General features: G+C 39.2%; 1 protein-coding gene across 2 annotated transcripts in view; it reads left to right on the top strand.

Moving 5' to 3' along the window:
- Positions 1–1,422: 1,422 nt before the first annotated feature.
- PTTG1IP2 (PTTG1IP family member 2) overlaps positions 1,423–18,883 on the top strand; it is a 76,039-nt gene continuing 58,578 nt past the window's right edge. For both annotated transcript variants that reach the window (XR_005217135.1, XM_037837484.1), the window contains exon 1: positions 1,423–1,721. Coding sequence is in view for 1 of the 2 variants with exons in the window: in XM_037837484.1 (XP_037693412.1) it covers positions 1,571–1,721 (151 nt within the window). In the remaining variant the exon portion in view is untranslated. The remainder of the gene's footprint in view (positions 1,722–18,883) is intronic.

The following is an 18,883-nucleotide window of genomic DNA, read 5'->3' on the forward strand; positions in this document are numbered from 1 at the left end:
TTCCAGCATTCTTAGCAAAACCCCTGAGATTGACCTTGCTGGATCAGCTTATGTCATGTATCCAGCCCTGAGCCAGTTGTGGTGACCAGAGAAATGCAATGCTCTGATTTGCTCGGGCCTGGTTTTTATGTACTACCTCCTGGCAGGGCTTGAAGTCCCACCCACAACATGAGAATTGAGAAGGAGTGGGGGGCAGACTCCCACACAAAATATGTATATATAGAACATATGTATTTTTAATTTTAATAGCTGTTGCCAGGTTGCTTTCCAAAGACACTGTAGCATTTACAGTTTGCCCCAAAGGTGTACGAGTACCTTTTTCTTCCAGATCTTCACCAGCAATATGCATTAGTTTTTTGTTTGTTTGTTTGTTTTTGTTTTTTGTTTTTTGTTTAGCTTTCTTTTAAAATGTTTGCTAACTTAATGGTTGGTAGCTCATTATTACTTTTCTTTACAATTTCCTACTATTAGTCATTTTAAAAATATTTTTTCATACACGCTTGGCTATTTGGATTTGCTCTTTTTTAGGACTATTTACATTACTTGTCCATTAAAAAAAAGTTTCTCGCTTTAACTTATTTTTGACAGTTTACAAGAGCTCTTTTCATATTATAGCTAATAATCCTCTGTCCTTTGCATTGCAAATAGGCAAGAAAATGCAGTCTGAAGCTCTGGGTATGTACTCTGGTTCCCCATCTTTATCGCCAGCACTAGATCTGTAGTCCCCAGGATCCAGACTACGTGAACAGGCTAGAATGCCATGGGACAGCTCCATCATTCATTTTTGAAAAACAGGAACCAGGATAGGCCTTAGGAATAAGTTTTCATTCTAAGCAAAAACAGATGAATGGCCACCCTCTTCACAATTTTTGCCATATCCTTTACATCGTGTACTATTTCTGACAATTGACAATATTTACATAAATAGATTTCTTTTAAAAGAAAAGTATATCTTGTCCATATATCATTGTAACTACCGGTTATATTTTCCAATACATGTAAACATAAATTCATAGCTATTTAAATAAAAGATGTTCACCTGCAAACCACCTAAAATACACCAGAGTTTAGGAAACTGCCTTAAAGCATCCTTTTTAATCGTGAATTCAGAGAGCCGTGAGTTTCACGGCCTTACCACTTTTAACCTCAGAACAGCTGGGGTGGGCCTTAGGCCCATTTATATCGGAGGAAAGTCATCACAGAGAGGTGCAATTGCTTCTTTACACGCTGTTGAGTGGTGGAACCTAGAATGCAGGTCTTCAAAACAACGGCATCAGGAGACAGCTGCAGGCTTCGCGGGGAGAAAAGCCTCCAGCAAGTCCAGGGAGGAACCGCACACGGTGGTCCCGGGCCCAGGAAGCTGAACAGAGCTGACCCGGAAGGTCTAACGAATAGTCCCCGTTCTGGCCAGAACGTTCGGGGTTCTAAGGTTCTGCGAATTATGCAGGGGTCCGGAGCTCGGAAGGGACGGCCTCAGGACCTGGGGCTGCGACAGGACACAGTCCCTTGGCGGGGTCCCTGTGCCCGCCCCTGCGCCCGGTGCCCGCTCGGCTCCCGCTGACCCGGAGGGATGTGCTCGCCGCGGGCTTGGAGCCAAATCCTCCTGCCGGTGTTCCTCTCCCTCTGCCTCATTCAACTGCTCATCAACTTCTCCGAGAATGGTTTTTCCCAGTTCCTCAGGCACAGCGGCAAGCAGAGACCAAAAAACGCGGACAAAGACGGTGAGCGAGCCCGGTCGCCGGTATCTTTCCTTTTGGTTCTGGCAGCCTGTAGCGCTGAGGTGTTCTTCTCAAAAGTTGCTCACGAAAAGTTGTTTGGTGTTTGTGTGAACGGATTTTTAAAGCCTTTAAACATTTTTGGTGAAACCCAGTTAAGTTTGACTCTAATTTACTTTATCTGAAATGTGAAAAGTGGATTAAAACAGTTTTAAATTGGGAAAAGCTTTTTCCCCTCACTTTCTCAAGACCTACATACACACAGCACATAAGCTTTATGCTGTGAGTAAAAGTCTTAGTTAATACATTGCCTAATTTGTGTTTTTTTCTTATGAAATAAATACTTTAGTCAGAAGGCTTCCTTTGGTCCTTCCCCACCCCATCACCAAAGACATTTTGAAACTTTAAAAGTCATGTTGAGTTGAATTCTTGAAACTAGAATAAGGTTTTTAGTATCCTAAATTGGAATTGTATAGATAGACTAAGGGACAGGATTTAAATTGGAAAATGCCATGTAAAGCCAAGATTGCCATTTTTATGAAGACTATGAGACAGAATAATTGGTGCTGTCTGGTTTCCGGATTATAAAAGAATGTAAGTATCTGTAAGTGAATCAGTCTTCCTTGCTAAAACCAAAAACAGAACTCTCAGCTTGGCACTGAAATGAGAATTTCCATTGGGAAGGTGGGGGAGGGCAGAATCAAAAGGCTTAGCTTTGTTTTACTTGGTTTCATTTTTCCCTTAGATTTCTCTCTTTTTAAACCTCTTCTGTCACCCCCATTCATACTCCAAGAGGAACAGTGTTCCAGTGCCATCTCTGCTACCTTCTCCCCACAAAAACAGCCTAAAAACATAGGCCCAAGCATACAAGCAAATCCTTCTCTTTGTTCCCCTAGCAAACTGGAGTCAGGCTAGGATTTTTCAAGACTTTATTAAAATGCAGACTAAGAACAAACAGGAAGTAAACAAAAACAAATCAAGAATCATAGATAACATAGCCTGGCCTCTAAAAACTGATTCTAGCAAAGTTCTGGGGCTGACCAACCCTGGGCCATTCTATACACTTTCTGAGAAAACAGCTTCACTTTGACCAGGAAAGCCTGGTACAACCTGTCATGGACATCACCTGCATTGTTTGCTTCATTGCTTGGGGCAGGTTCCCCCTTGTGCTTTCATTCAACCTTCCTACCTAACAAAGATATAGTTTCTTAGGCATCATGACTCTTTCACTTCCAAAATGAGAAAGGGCTTCTAACCCCTCAGTAAGGTCCCTACCTACATCCCTGCTTGTGCTATGAGTGACAGGCCTTTTCCACAGGCAACTGACAGGACTCTGTGAATGATCTCACATAGGTGAGATCTCCCTTAAGCAGGTTATTTTGATCCCCAGGGGTTTTAACCTTGATGCCATTCACATTTGAGAGCTTACAATCAACATCCCAAGAAATTATGGCTTCCACTTGATAGAACTTTGGGTGAAGAATTTTCTTCCCCAAGTATTTAATGAATGAATTTAAAAGGTACTAAAACTATAGAAAAATTTTCACCTGACAACAAAGGGACATAGTCCAAAAAGTGGCACCAAGGAAAGAAATGGAAGAGTCTAGATTGGAACAGAAGAGTGTAGCGTGGGAAGGCTACAAATGCCACCACCAGAAGTAGAAGTAACTAATGAGTCACCACACCACCAAATTCTCAATAATATGCCCAAATTTGTAGAGATGCAAATTGAATGGATGTCCTGTTCCTCACCCTGCTCTGAAGATGAGCAGTAGAAATGGCTACAGTGGAGAAATGCATGAAACAGAGAAACTGAACACAGGGCCTGACTCTCTCTGATGGAAATGTAAATTCCTGGGCTACAAGCTGATTTGGGGGGCATATTGGGAGCCCAAAGTAACCTCCCATGGAAATGGAAAACACCCCCAATTAGGTAGAGCAAACCCTCGCATTGGAAAATGACAAAATCTCAAAAGTGAGAGTAGAGCCCAGATAGTCCAACGAAGTCTGGCACAGACAGAACTTGAGTTCTCCCTCTTTGTCAGATGCTGAATACAACCAAGTGAATAGAACATAAAATACCATCAAACTGTAGCTTCTTGAAGAAAAAAAAAAATCTCAGAGTTGAAGGTAGACAAGATGTCATCTACAATATATCCAAATAAATAGAATGTCTATATAAAGCTAGCAAAGCATTAATAAAATGAAATAAGCAATAGAGCAACTATGCAAACACTGCAGAACAAAATAAATAATGAAATAAAAGGAATATGTAATAGGATGCAAAAAACAGTCCACCTCAGAAGAAAATATAACACAAGAAACATAAAAACTTCCTCACAAGTGCTTTGAGCTAGAGAACAACCAAATGAGAAATAGGTTTTAGTGAGACAAGCTTCAAAATAAAGATGATAAAATGTCAGAATGAGATGAAAAGGCAGATTACTCCAAGGAAATCAATTGAAGGCAAAATAGTTTGAATGAGCCAAGTTCCAGATTTTCTTTTCGCTTCTATAAAATATTAATTGGTTTATTTCTGCTGATGGTGAGCACAAAAAGAAAATGTGTCAGGCACACTGTAAGTGTTCTTATTGTATTAGTCTCTGGTAGCTGCCTCCTTCCTGTGTCCTCTAGGGATGGTAACAGCTTCCTACTATGCTGATCTCTGGGGCCCTCAGTTTCTTTCTCCTGGTAGACTTCTCAGTCTCTTCCATCACTTGTATAACCATTTCCCAGTACTCCCTATGTTATAGATATACTCACAGTGGTTTCTGTTTTCCTGATTGGATCCTGATGGATAGAGCCCTCTTCAAGACCAAAAATACTGAAGAATTTGACCAGCAGGAAAATATTAGGGGAGTTAGAGGGAATGACAATGTTTTAGTTCACTAGAGTTGCTAAAATTAATATCATGTAATGGGTTGACTTAAACAACAGAAACTTATTGGCTCATGGTTTTGGAAGTTAGAAGTCCAAAATCAGGGCATTGGCAAGGCCATGCTTTCTCCCCAAAGTCTACAGTGTTCTGGTGCTGGCTTGCTGTAATCCTTGGTGTTACTTAGCCTGCATCTTTTCCTCTTATCACGTGGTGGTCTACTCTTTCAGTTTCCACTGAACTCCGTGTTCTTCTTGTGGCCTTCTCTGACTCTGTGTCCAAATTTCTTCTGCCTATAAAGGGTTCCAGTAATACAGATTATGGCCCACACTGATTCAGTTATTACCTTAACTAATAATACTTCTTAAAAGGGTCCTATTTACAATGGGTTCACACAGGAACAAGGATTCAGATTAAGAACATGTCTTTTGTTGGGGTACATAATTCAATCTACCACAGACACTAAGGTTTAAATTCTGCTGAGGAACTGGATGAGAAACCCACTTCCAGCTGAGGTGATAAAGGGAGTGAGAAAATAAAAACCTTGGGTAGGTTGAAGGGGGATCTGAACACATTAGGAACTTGTGGTTCACTTTCTAGAGTTTACCTTAGGGGGCCACCAGCCTCATAGATAGCATGAGGCTAACACGACTCTCTGCCATAGATAGCAATGTCAGGGAGTGGTATATAAGCAGATGGACCCAACAACTGACTCACAGAGTCCTTGAATATGAAAATTTTATAGGGAAAGGAGTGGAAATCCCCCAAATCTCCAAGATAGCAGGTGGGATATTAGGGGCAGAAGGAGCTCCATGACGACTTACAGAATTGAAAAGGACAGAATATTACAAGATACCATTGGCCTCACCTCCAGAAGCCACAGCAGGACAGCAAATGCCAGCACACAACACCCAGAAGAAGAAACAAGATGAAATTCAGTGCATTGGAGGCCAGCAAGGAAGGAGAAGGCCAGTCACCCTTTCCCTGGGAACAGGGCAACATATAGCTCTCATTCACCAGAGGAGTGGAACATCCCCAAGGAAAATGGGGAGGTAGCAAATCCTGAGGTTGACTAAATATTTACACAAAAGTGGCTTGCCATGACTCCATGGATGCTGAAAGACAATGAGGATCAATGGATCAAAGCAGGGCGGTTTATTACTCACAGCACAGCAAACAGCAAAAACATCAGCATGGTGGCACCAGCTTTCCTGTCTCCAAGTTCCACAGAGTGAAACAGTGGACTCAGATGGTAACTATGCACACAGTTTGTTTCACTGCAGCTCAGGAAGCCAGGGCTAAGGGCCTGTCACCTTTTGTAGCAAGAAGTAAATAAGCCAGTCCCCTGGGGAGTGAGTAGTTGTACTATAGGCACACTGTGGTGGCTCTGACCTATTTAATTGCCTATATGACCAGATTCAGAAAAGCTTCATGGTCAGAGATCAGTTAGGCCTACCAGTTCGGCACACTCAACAAGGAAGCACAGGACCACTTGGGCCCAATGACAGGTAGCTTCTCCCTCCTCTATGATTAATATTCATATGGAGATAACTGTGAAATAAAAACAGGTTTTTATGAAAAAGTCTAGGGATCTTAGAAATTAAAAATACAATCAAGATGGAAATACCTGAAGAGTAATAAGCAAGCTTGATGATTGAGCCATGGGATGCTTACAGAATGCAGCACAAAGGACAAGCAATAGAGAGTATATAGAAAAAAAAATTAAGAGCTCATGCCAACGTGAGTGTAATAGGAGTTTCAGGAGGAAAGAAGAAATAGAAGAGAGGAAACAAGGAAGGAAAAATTTCCAGAAAGAAAATAGTTTTGAAACTGGAACATAAAACCAGACTAAGAAAGCTATGTATGCTCCAGTATGTGGATAAAATGAAAACATTTTGGACTCTTAAAGAGTTCAAAGAATTTATTACTCACAGAACCTCTCTGAATAAGATACTCAAGGATATAATTCAACTAAATAAAAAATGAATCTCAGAGGAAGATGTGGTATTCCAGAAAGAATAGTAAGCAAATGAACAAACAAGCAAACAGTAAATCCCCAGTTAATTCTAAATAATTGATTGTAAATCAATAGCAAATTTAAAATATTAACACTCTAATAACAATTAATTAAAATTTAATAGTAATTAAAATTCCAGATGATCTCCACTTGGAAAGTGGTATGAGTGGGAAGAGGAGAAAATAAAAGCATACAAGATTCCTGGTACAAATAGAGAATGTAGCTCCTGATTAGACAATGATATAAAGATACACATAAAATATATCTGGCAAAATTTTAAAAGTAACAGCTTGAAGAAGAAAAATAGGATTGTGACTTTGAAATCACTAGAAGAAATAAAGGGACAAAGAAAATAAATTGATGAAATAAGATGTACCTTGTACATATTAATGAAAAAGCAAGTGTAGCAATATTCAGATTTGATAAAATAGAATTCAAGTAGAAAAATCATTAAGTAGAAGAATATGGGGCATTCCATATTGACATATAATACAGTATACCAAGATAACATGTTATGAACCTTTATTTACCTAACAACATAGTTTTGAAATTCACACAGCAAAAGCCAATAGAAATAAAAAGTTCTTTGGACAAATTCTAAAACATGAACTCACTTATATATGCCTATATCAGAAATAAACAGATCAAATAAAAAAAAAGGATAAAGAGTAGCAAAATTTAAAATATAAAACCTTATTATCCCTCCCTGTGTTTTTCTCTTAACTATTCTTGAAAAAATTTTCCCTTCTAGATAAACCTTAGAATCAGCTTGTCTGATTAATCTGTTTTATTTTAAAAAATCATTTTATTAATTGATTTCAATACAATCAAAAATATTTTGTTTTGACATCTGGTATCTTTAGGCATTTGAAATTGTGATCCCTCATAGGACAAGAGAAGAGGACAAAGGAGAAAACTTTTTGGAATAACAACACTTTAAAAATTGGTAAAGGAAGTGGAACCAGTCACGGAAACTCAATAAGAATGGACAGAGATATTCCAAGAGAAGTAGGAGAAAATGATGCTATAAAAGTCATGAAAAAATGTAATCATGAGGAAGGATGTGATTAGATAGAAAATAAATATACAAAAATCTGGCCTTTAGGGTAAGGAAAGACTCTGGCACCTGATAAAGCCTAGGAAATAGCTAGTACCTTTTCCTTCCAGAATAGTGTAAAAAAATAACTTACTGATTCATGCAGCACATAAGTCACTGGTTCTTCAGTAAGGGCAAGGAAAACTATATGAAAGGATTCTAGTTAGTTATACCAATGCTCAATCTAAACCTCTGGGATCAAACCATTACTGAATTAAGGGTTCCAGACTATAAAGGGAAGGAATGAGGTCATGAGCAGCAGATAGATTTGGAAAACAATGGCGAGGTCAAGGTAAGTGAAGTTCTGCATGATATCAAAATGCAAGTGAGAGAGAAGGAAGAAAGAGTCTAGAGAATCAATTCTAGAGAATTAGAATTCACTAGAAGATTCTAGAGAATAGAACATTGGAGTATAAGATTTCATGAGTGGAGTGATGTGGAATGATGATAAAATCCAAGTTCAGATCATGGGAAAATAATTTGATGAAGTAAATTATTAAAATGAGGAACCAGAGTTTCTCTAGATGGTGGAATTTCAGTTGATTTTTCTTCCAGTATACTTTTTCTTATATTGAACATACATCACTTTTATAACTACATGAAGACAATAATGCTGTTTAAAAAAAAAAAAAGTAGCAGGAGTGATGGAATCACAGGAAAGAAAAGAGTGAGTCTCAACACTTTCGGGAAAGAAACAAGGCTGTGGGTTTTATATTACCCAGAACTTTTATGGATGCCATGTCAGATACCAAGATTAAGCATATGAGGAATGTAACTTTGTCTCACTTCACCTAAATAAGAGTAGAAATGCATTATTCCGCAGAAATGATTGGATCACCATCAGCTCCCTATTTCTTCTTCTGCCTTCCCTTCTTTTCTCTCCTATCAACTTCATTCTCACTTACTATGCACTGGCTTCTTCCTCAGGGTTGGAGATATGGCCAGTGACAGCTTCTAATCCCATATCTTCAGCTTTTTGACCAGCTTTTTAAGCAGCAGTAGGTAGCTGCTCCCTACCACCTCTTTTTTTTTTCTCTTTTTAATATTCATTTTATTGAGATATATTCACATACCATGCAGTCATACAAAACAAATCGTACATTCAGTTGTTCACAGTACCATTACATAATTGTGTATTCATCACCAAAATCAATCCCTGACACCTTCATTACCTCACACACAAAAATAACAAGAATAATAATTAAGGTGAAAAAGAGCAATTAGAGTAAAAAAGAACACTGGGTGCCTTTGTCTGTTTGTTTGTTTGTTTCCTTCCCCTATTTTTCTACTCGTCCATCCATGAACTAGACAAAGGGGAGTGTGGTCCTTGTAGCTTTCCCAATCCCATCGTCACCCCTTATAAGCTACATTTTTATACAATTGTCTTCAAGATTCATGGGTTCTGGGTTGTAGTTTGATAGTTTCAGGTATCCACCACCAGCTACCCCAACTGATTAGAACCTAAAAAGGGTTGTCTGTATTGTGCGTAAGAGTGCCCACCAGAGTGACCTCTCGGCTCCTTTTGGAATCTCTCTGCCACTGAAGCTTATTTCATTTCCATTCACATCCCCCTTTTGGTCAAGAAGATGTTCTCCATCCCACGATGCCGGGTCTACATTCCTCCCCGGGAGTCATAGTCCACGTTGCCAGGGAGATTCACTCCCCTGGGTGTCTGATCCCATGTAGGGGGGAGGGCAGTGATTTCACCTGCCAAGTTGGCTTAGCTAGAGAGAGAGGGCCACATCTGAGCAACAAAGAAGCATTCGGGAGGAGGCTCTTAGGCACAATTATAGCCTCTCCTTTGCAGCAACAGTTTTCCCAAGGGCAAATCCTGTGGTAGAGGGCTCAACCCATCAAACCACCAGTCCTCTATGTCTGTGGGCATGTTAGCAACCCTCGCGGTGGGGCAGGCCAATACCCCTGCATTCTCCACCAGCTCCTTAAGGGGGCTCTGCATATTTTTTTCCTTGGTTTTTTTTTTTTTTTTTTTTTAAATCAACTGTATGAAAAATAAAAAAAAATAAAAATTTAAAAAAACATACAATAAAAGAACATTTCAAAGAGACCATAACAAGGGAGTAAGAAAAAGACAACTAACCTAAGATAACTACTTTACTTCCAACATGTTCCTACTCTACCCCAAGAAAGTAACCTAATATAGCAACATTTCTGTGAACTTGTTCCTACTATACCCATCAGAAATTAACAGACCATAGTCATTCTGGGCATTCCCAAAACGTTAAATTTACCGACTATAGCTTATCTGTTCTTATTGGATTATTGTTCCCCCTTCCTTAATTACTCTCTACTGCTAGTTCCCCTACATTCTACATTATAAACCATTTGTTTTACATTTTTCAAAGTTCACATTAGTGGTAGCATATAGTATTTCTCTTTTTGTGCCTGGCTTATTTCGCTCAGCATTATGTCTTCAAGGTTCATCCATGTTGTCATTATGTTTCACCACATCGTTCCTTCTTACTGCCGTGTAGTATTCCATCGTGTGTGTATACCACATTTTATTTATCCACTCATCTGTTGAAGGACATTTGGGTTGTTTCCATCTCTTGGCAATTGTGAATAATGCTGCTATGAACATTGGCGTGCAGATATCTGTTTGTGTCACTGCTCTCCAATCTTCCGGGTAAATACAAAGAAGTGCAATCGCTGGATCGAAGGGTAACTATATCTAGTTTTCTAAGGAACTGCCAGACTGTCTTCCAGAGTGGCTGAACCATTATACAGTCCCACCAACAATGAATAAGAGTTCCAATTTCTCCACATCCCCTCCAGCATTTGTAGTTTCCTGTTTGTTTAATGGCAGCCATTCTAATTGGTGTGAGATGGTATCTCATTGTGGTCTTAATTTGCATCTCTCTAATGGCTAGTGAAGCTGAACATTTTTTCATGTGTTTCTTGGCCATTTGTATTTCCTCTTCAGAGAACTGTCTTTTCATATCTTTTGCCCATTTTATAATTGGGCTGTCTGAACTATCGTCATTGAGTTGTTGGATTTCTTTATGTATGCAAGATATCAGTCTTTTGTCAGATACTTGGTTTCCAAAAATTTTTTCCCATTGAGTTGGCTGCCTCTTTACCTTTTTGACAAATTCCTTTGAGGTACAGAAACTTCTAAACTTGAGGAATTCCCATTTATCTATTTTTTCTTTTGTTGCTTGTGCTTTGGGTGTAAAGTCTAGGAAGTGGCCGCCTAATACAAGGTCTTGAAGATGTTTTCCTACATTATCTTCTAGGAGTTTTATGGTACTTTTTTTTATATTGAGATCTTTGATCCATTTTGAGTTAATTTTTGTGTAGGGTGTGAGGTTGGGGTCCTCTTTCATTCTTTTGGATATGGATATCCAACTCTCCCAGCTCCATTTGTTGAAAAGACCATTATGACCCAGTTCAGTGACTTTGGGGGCCTTATCAGAGATCAGTCGGCCGTAGATCTGGGGGTCTATCTCTGAATTCTCAATTCGATTCCATTGATCTATATGTCTATCTTTGTGCCAGTACCATGCTGTTTTGACACTGTGGCTTTATAATAAGCTTCAAAGTCAGAGAGGGTAAGTCCTCCCACTTTGTTTTTCTTTTTTAGAGTGTCTTTAGCAATTCGAGGCATCTTCCCTTTCCAAATAAATTTGATGACTAGCTTTTCCAAGTTTGCAAAGTAAGTTGTTGGAATTTTGATTGGGATGGCATTGAATCTGTAGATGAGTTTGGGTAGAATTCACATCTTAATGATATTTAGCCTTCCTATCCATGAACATGAAATATTTTTCCATCTTTTAAGGTCCCCTTCTATTTCTTTTAGTAGAGTTATGTAGTTTTCTTTGTATAGGTCTTTTATATCTTTGGTTAAGTTTATTCCCAGGTACTTGATTTTTTTAGTTGCTATTGAAAATGTTATCTTTTTCTTGAGTGTCTCTTCAGTTTCTTCATTTCTAGCATATAGAAACATTACTGATTTATGTGCATTAATCTTGTATCCCGCTACTTTGCTAAATTTGTTTATTAGCTCTAATAGCTGTGTCGTCGATTTCTCGGGGTTTTCCAGATATAAGACCATATCATCTTCAAGCAATGACAGTTTTACTTCTTCCTTTCCAATTTGGATGCCTTTTATTTCTTTGTCTTGCCGGATTGCCCTGGCTAGCACTTCCAGCACAATGTTGAATAACAGTGGTGATAGCGGGCATCCTTGTCTTGTTCCTGATCTTAGAGGGAAGGCTTTCAGTCTGTCACCATTGAGTACTGTGCTGGCTGTGGGTTTTTCATATATGCTCTTTATCATATTGAGGAAGTTTCCTTCAATTCCTACGTTTTGAAGTGTTTTTATCAAAAAGGGATGTTGGATTTTGTCGAATGCTTTTTCAGCATCTATTGAGATGATCATTTGATTTTTCCCTTTTGATTTGTTAATGTGTTGTAATACATTGATTGATTTTCTTATGTTGAACCATCCGTGCATGCCTGGAATGAACCCCACTTGGTCATGGTGTATGATTTTTTTAATGTGTCTTTGGATTCGATTTGCAACTATTTTGCTGAGGATTTTTGCATCTATATTCATTAGGGAGATTGGCCGGTAGTTTTCCTTTTTTGTAGCATCTTTGCCTGGTTTTAGTATTAGATTGATGTTAGCTTCATAAAATGAGTTAGGTAGTGTTCCATTTTCTTCAACGTTTTGAAAGAGTTTAAGTGAGATTGGTGTCAGTTCTTTTTGGAAAGTTTGGTAGAATTCCCCTGTGAAGCCATCTGGCCCTGGGCATTTATTTGTGGGAAGCTTTTTGATGACTGATTGGATCCCTTTGCCTGTGATTGGTTGGTTGAGGTCTTCTATTTCTTCTCTGGTCAGTCTAGGTTGTTCATATGTTTCCAGGAAATTGTCCATTTCCTCTACATTATCCAGTTTGTTGCCATACAGTTGTTCATAGTATCCTCTTATAATTTTTTTAATTTCTTCAGGATCTGCAGTAATGTCACCTTTCCCATTCATTATTTTGTTTATATGGGTCGTCTCTCTTTTTGATTTTGTCAGTCTAGCTAGGGGCTTGTCAGTCTTGTTGATCTTCTCAAAGAACCAACTTTTGGTGTTATTTATCCTCTGTTGTTTTTTTGTTCTCTATCTCATTTATTCTGCTTTAATCCTTGTTATTTCTTTTCTTCTACTTGGTTTAGGATTGGTTTGCTGTTCATTTTCTAGCTTCTTCAGTTGATCCATTAGTCTTTGATTTTAGCACTCTCTTGCTTTTTAATATATGTGTTTAGTGCTGTAAGTTTCCCCCTCGGTACCACTTTTGCTGCATCCCATAGGTTTTGGTATGTTGTGTTCTCATTTTCATTCATCTCTATATATTTAGTAATTTCTCCTGCTATTTCTTCTTTAACCCACTGAATTTTTAGGAGTGTGTTGTTTAACCTCCAGGTATTTGTGAATTTTCTAAGTCTCTGATGGTTATTGACTTCTAATTGTATTCCATTGTGGTCAGAGAATGTGCTTTGAATAATTTCAATCTTTTTAAATTTACTGAGCCTTGTTTTATGTCCCAGCATATGATCTATTCTGGAGAAAGTTCCGTGAGCGCTAGAGAAGAATGTGTATCGTGGTGATTTGGGATGTAATGTTCTATATATGTCTGTTAAATCCAATTCATTTATCAGATTGTTTAGGTTTTCAGTTTCCTTATTGGTCTTCTGTCTGGTTGATCTATCTATAGGAGAGAGTGATGTGTTAAAGTCTCCCACAATTATTGTGGAAACATCAATTGCTTCCTTTAGTTTTGCCAGTGTTTCTCTCATGTATTTTGTGACACCCTGATTGGGTGCATAAACATTTATGATTGTTATTTCTTCTTGTTGAATTGCCCCTTTTATTAGTATGTAATGGCCTTCTTTGTCTGTCAAAACATCCCTGCATTTTAAGTCTATTTTATCTGAGATTAATATTGCTACACCTGCTTTCTTTTGGCTGTAGCTGGCATGAAATATTTTTTTCCATCCTTTCACTTTCAATTTCTTTGTGTCCCTGTGTCTAAGATGAGTCTCTTGTATGCAACATATTGATGGTTCATTTTTTTTGATCCATTCTGTGAATCTATATCTTTTAATTGGGGAGTTTAATCCATTTACATTCAACGTTATAACCGTGAAGGCATTTCTTGAATCAGCCATCTTATCCTTTGGTTTATGTTTGTCATATATATTTTTCCGCTCTCTCTATTAATATCCTTTAATTTACCCATACGGAATCTCTTTAGTACTGAACCTTTCTCCATGTCTCTCTCTCCTTTCTTTGTTTCTCTGTCTGTGGGCTCCCTTTAGTATCTCCAGTAGGGCAGGTCTCTTGTTAGCAAATTCTCTCAGCATTTGTTTGTCTGTGAAAAATTTAAGCTCTCCCTCAAATTTGAAGGAGAGCTTTGCTGGATAAAGTATTCTTGGTTGGAAACTTTTCTCACTCAGAATTTTAAATATGTCGTGCCACTGCCTTCTCGCCTCCATGGTGGCTGCTGAGTAGTCACTACTTAGTCTTATGCTGTTTCCTTTGTATGTGGTGAATTGCTTTTCTCTTGCTGCTTTCAGAACTTGCTCCTTCTCTTCTGTATTTGACACTGTGATCAGAATACGTCTCGGAGTTGGTTTATTTGGATTTATTCTATTTGAAGTTTGCTGGGCATTTATGATTTGTGTACTTATGGTGTTTAGAAGATCTGGGAAGTTTTCCCCAACAATTTCTTTGAATGCTCTTCCTAGACTTTTACCCTTTACTTCTCCTTCTGGAACACCAATGAGTCTTATATTTGGTCGTTTTATATTATCTATCATATCCCTGAGGTCCATTTCGATTTTTTCAATTTTTTTCCCCATTCTTTCTTTTGTGCTTTCATTTTCCATTCTGTCATCTTCCAGGTCACTGATTCGTTGTTCAACTTCCTCTAGTCTTGTACTATGAGTATCCAGAATCTTTTTAATTTGGTCTACAGTTTCTTTAATTTCCATAAGGTCATCTATTTTTTTATTTAGTCTTGCAATGTCTTCTTTATGCTCTTCTAGGGTCTTCTTGATGTCTTTTATATCCTGTGCCATGCTTCTCTTCATGTCCTTTATATCATGTGCCATGGTCTTGTCGTTCATCTTTAGTTCTTTGAGTAGTTGCTCTAGGTACTGTATCTCCTCTGATCTTTTGATTTGGGTGCTTGGGCTTGGGTTATCCATATCGTCTGGTTTTTTCATATGCTTTAAAATTTTCTGTTGTTTTTGGCCTCTTGGCATTTGCTTAATTTTATAGGTTTCTTTTAGGATTTGTAGACCAATTGAAATCCTTATCTCTAATTTGTCTGATCTACAACTTCATGGAGTACACTTTCTCTAACTAACCAGCAGGTGGCGGCCACAAGCCACCTGTTCCCCTCAAGGCAGTTCTCTCCTGCTTTGTCTTTGTGGTGAGTGGGGGAGTGAGTCTTGTGGGGTCCAATTGGTGTACCAAGCTTGCGTGTGTAGTTGGTATTGCCTGCCCTGTATATGGGGCGTGTGTCTTGGCGTTCAGGGAGGGGGGGCGGCTCTAACAATCAAATCTCCCTGGTGTTCCTGGAGTTTTAAAGCTGCTGCAGTAGTCGAATCTTTCAGTTCAGTCCTGCCACAGTTTGTCTCTGCCACTGACCTACAAGTCCTTGTTATGGCCCCTGAGACTTGCGAGTGGGTCCCTCTTCCAGGCCGTGCACCTCCTGGTCCTCTGTTGAGGGATGACTGTGCTATGTCACAGGTGAGTGCCATCCCCCCAGGGCGGTTCTGGGCTACAGGGCTGTGTAGGGAGGCTCCCAGTCTGCTGAGTGGATGCCCCCCTTTCCTTGGGAAGTTGTGGTGTTTAGTGAATTTTCTCAGCCACTGGATTATTGCCTTTTGTCTCAGAGCTCTCTTCGTTCTGCTCTTGTCTTGACCTGCCCAAATTGCAAGTCTTTGAGGCTTTCTGTATTGGGCTTCTTAGAGTAATTGTTTTAGAAAAAGAAAAACAAAAGATAAAAAAACAAAGGGCCCTTCTTGCAGATCTAATGGGTTATTGAATTGCTAAGAGACAAAGCAATTAGGGCCATTAAGGAAAAGTCCAGGGGGCAGAGAGATCCATTTTTCTTTGGGATTTGCATATGAGCCTCAGGGCCTGAGCTCTGCCCTTCCCTTTTCTATGCTCACCAGAATTCCAAAAAGCCTCCGCTTTTCTTTTTGGGCTTTTCTTGCTGTTTCTTGCTATCCCTATCTCCTCTCTGCTGGGCTGGCTGCTCTCAGGTTCTCTGGTGTCTGGTCTCAGTCTATCTGTGATTGGAGTTTGGATCAGTAGAATGAGTTTCCGATAAGAGCTGCCACTGCAGTTCTCCCTTCTCATTCCCAGTGCTGACAGCCCCTCCTCACATGGGACTGAGACTGGCAGGGAGGGGTATGGGTCTCCTGGCCGCAAAAACTTACAGATTTCGCTGATCTCAGCAGTTCGACGTGTTCATGGGTGTTGTATGAAGTATGCCCAAAGTCACATTGCTCTGCAGTGTCCAGTCCACACAATTCCTGGCTTTCTACCTACTTTCCTGGAGGATTAACTAAAACATACACCTCACCAATCCGCCATCTTGCTCCGCCCTCCCTACCACTTCTTAACCCCAAGTTCCAATTTGTAAATTGTGAGGGAGGACCCTTCTTGGTCTCATGTTCCCTCTCTCTGGACCAGTAAGTGTGGTCTGGGATTGGCCCCATACAATTCAGGTGTACAACCTTAAATGACTGGCTTGGGCCAGGCAGTTTGCCTAAGAAGTGGGCAGCGCCCAAATGTACTATGTACAGAATTCAGGAGGGATCAGTTCTGCAAAAGAAGGGTGGATTATATTTCCCAAGAGAAGGGTGAGGTGTTGGATGGTGTGATGGTTTGGAGGCTTTATGGACTCCAGAAAATTAAGTTCTTAAAGTTAATCCATTCCTGTGGGTGTGAATCCATTGTACATGGGACTTTTTTTTTTAACTTTATTTTTCAAAAATGGGACTTTTTGATTAGGTTACTCCAGTTGTGGCATGGCCCAGGGTGGGTCTTAATCCTCTTACTGGAATCCTTTATAAATTGGATGAATATGGAGAGAAAGTCACAGTCAGAAAGCCACAGAAGCTGAGAGAGAAAGCCCCAGAAACCAGAAGCTAAAGGCACTGAAACTCAGAAGAGAGTGGAGAGACCAGCAGATGCCACCATTTGCCTTGCCATGTGACAGGAATCTAGGATCGCTGGCAGCTGATATTTGGGGACAAAGTATCACCTGATGTTGCCTTGATTTGGACATTTTCACAGCCTCAGAACAGTAAGCTTGTAAACTAATTAATTTCCATTGTCAAAAGCCAGCCCACTTCTGGTATATTGCATTTTGGCAGCCTATTAGACTAAAACAGGTGGTCAAACAGTGAACATCTTGGGTTAAATCCATACTCTGCCATTATTAGCAAGTAAGTTGAACAGGTTACTTGACTTTTCTGATCTCAATTTCTTTATCAGTTGAGTGAGTATCTTAGTTTTCTAGCTGTTAGAATCATACAGTGGGTTGGCTTAAATATATTAGCTCATGGTTTTGAGGCTAAGAGAAGTCCAAAATTGAGGCATCAGCAAGGCTGTTCTGGGGCTAGCCGCCAGCAATCTTTGGGTCCTTGGTTTTTCTGTCACATGGCAATGTTCTCTCTGTTATTTTTTTAATAATTAAATTTGGTTTTATTGAGATATATTCACATACCGTACAGTCATCCATGGTGTACAATCAACTGTTCACAGTACCATCATGTAGTTGTGCATTCATCACCCCAGTCTATTTTTGAACATTTTCTTACACCAGAAAGAATAAGAATAAGAATAAAAAATAAAAATAAAAAAGAACATTCAAATTAACCCCCCCATCCCACCCAATTTTTTCATTTACTTTTTGCCCCCATTTTTCTACTTATCCATCCATACACTGGATGAAGGGAGTGTGATCCACAAGGTTTTCACAATCACACTGTCACCCCTCTAAGCTGTGTTGTTATATAACTATCTTCAAGAGTCAAGGCAATATTCTTTTATTTCTCTTCTAGGTTCTGTTGACTTCTTGCTTCTGCTTCTCTCTCTCTGTCTGAATTTCATTCTGCTCATAAAGGACCCCAGTAATCAGATTAATGTTCAACCTGATCCACTTGGGCGATACCTTAATTAAAAATAACATCTTCAGAAAGTCCTATTTACAATGGATTCACAACCACAGGAATGGATTAAGATTAAGAACATGTTTTTTCTGGGGTACACAGTTTAAGCTACACAATGGAGATAAATAATGACTACCTTTCAGGTCGTTGTTCATAAATAAGCACTTATGTGTAAATTGCTAAATAAGCATTTATAAAAGTGGGGGCTGAAGCCCAGCTTGTAACCCACATTAAACCAGGTTCCCTGACTATAGCTGCCCAGAGAGGGTGACTTTTTCTCGTTGGTTCTTCCAGAAGGGTACCTCTTTCTGGTTTACACAAATGTACCCTGTAGGCTAGAAGCAGCCCTGGGTCTTCAACTTTCTCTTTCTATTGTTCGTAAAATATATAAAAGTTATTTCAAAATCATGTTTATATCATATACTTGCTGATATGATGAGGAGAAAAATTTACCTCTGCAGTGTTCTGTTATTTCCCAGAACCTATAATCTTGGTCTAACTATTAGTAAAAAACACCAGACAACCCTGAATTGAGGGATATAGTATGTGACCATTATATTCCTCAAAACTGTCAAGTTCATGTAAAACAGGAAAGACTGAGAAACTGTCACAGACTGGAGGAAACTAAGGAAGCATGATGACTAAATGCATGTGGTCTGCTGGATGGAATCTTGGAACAGAAAAAGGACAATCATGTAAAAACTGATGAGATCAGAAAAAAATCTGGAATGTAGTTAAAGTTAGGTATCAATGTTGGTATCTTAGTTTTGATCAATATACTAAGGTAATATAAGATGTTAATAATGGGAAAAGTTTGTGAGGGGTGTGCCAGTTTGAATGTATTGTGTCCCCCAAAATTCCATTATCTCTGATGCAGTCTTGTGTGGGCAGACCTATTAGTGTTGATTAGATTGTAATTCTTTGAGTGTTTCCATGGAGATGTGACCCACCCAACTGTAGGTGATAACTCTGATTAGATA

The sequence above is a fragment of the Choloepus didactylus genome, chromosome 5 (assembly GCF_015220235.1).
Source record: "Choloepus didactylus isolate mChoDid1 chromosome 5, mChoDid1.pri, whole genome shotgun sequence".
Taxonomy (NCBI): Eukaryota; Metazoa; Chordata; class Mammalia; order Pilosa; family Megalonychidae; genus Choloepus; species Choloepus didactylus.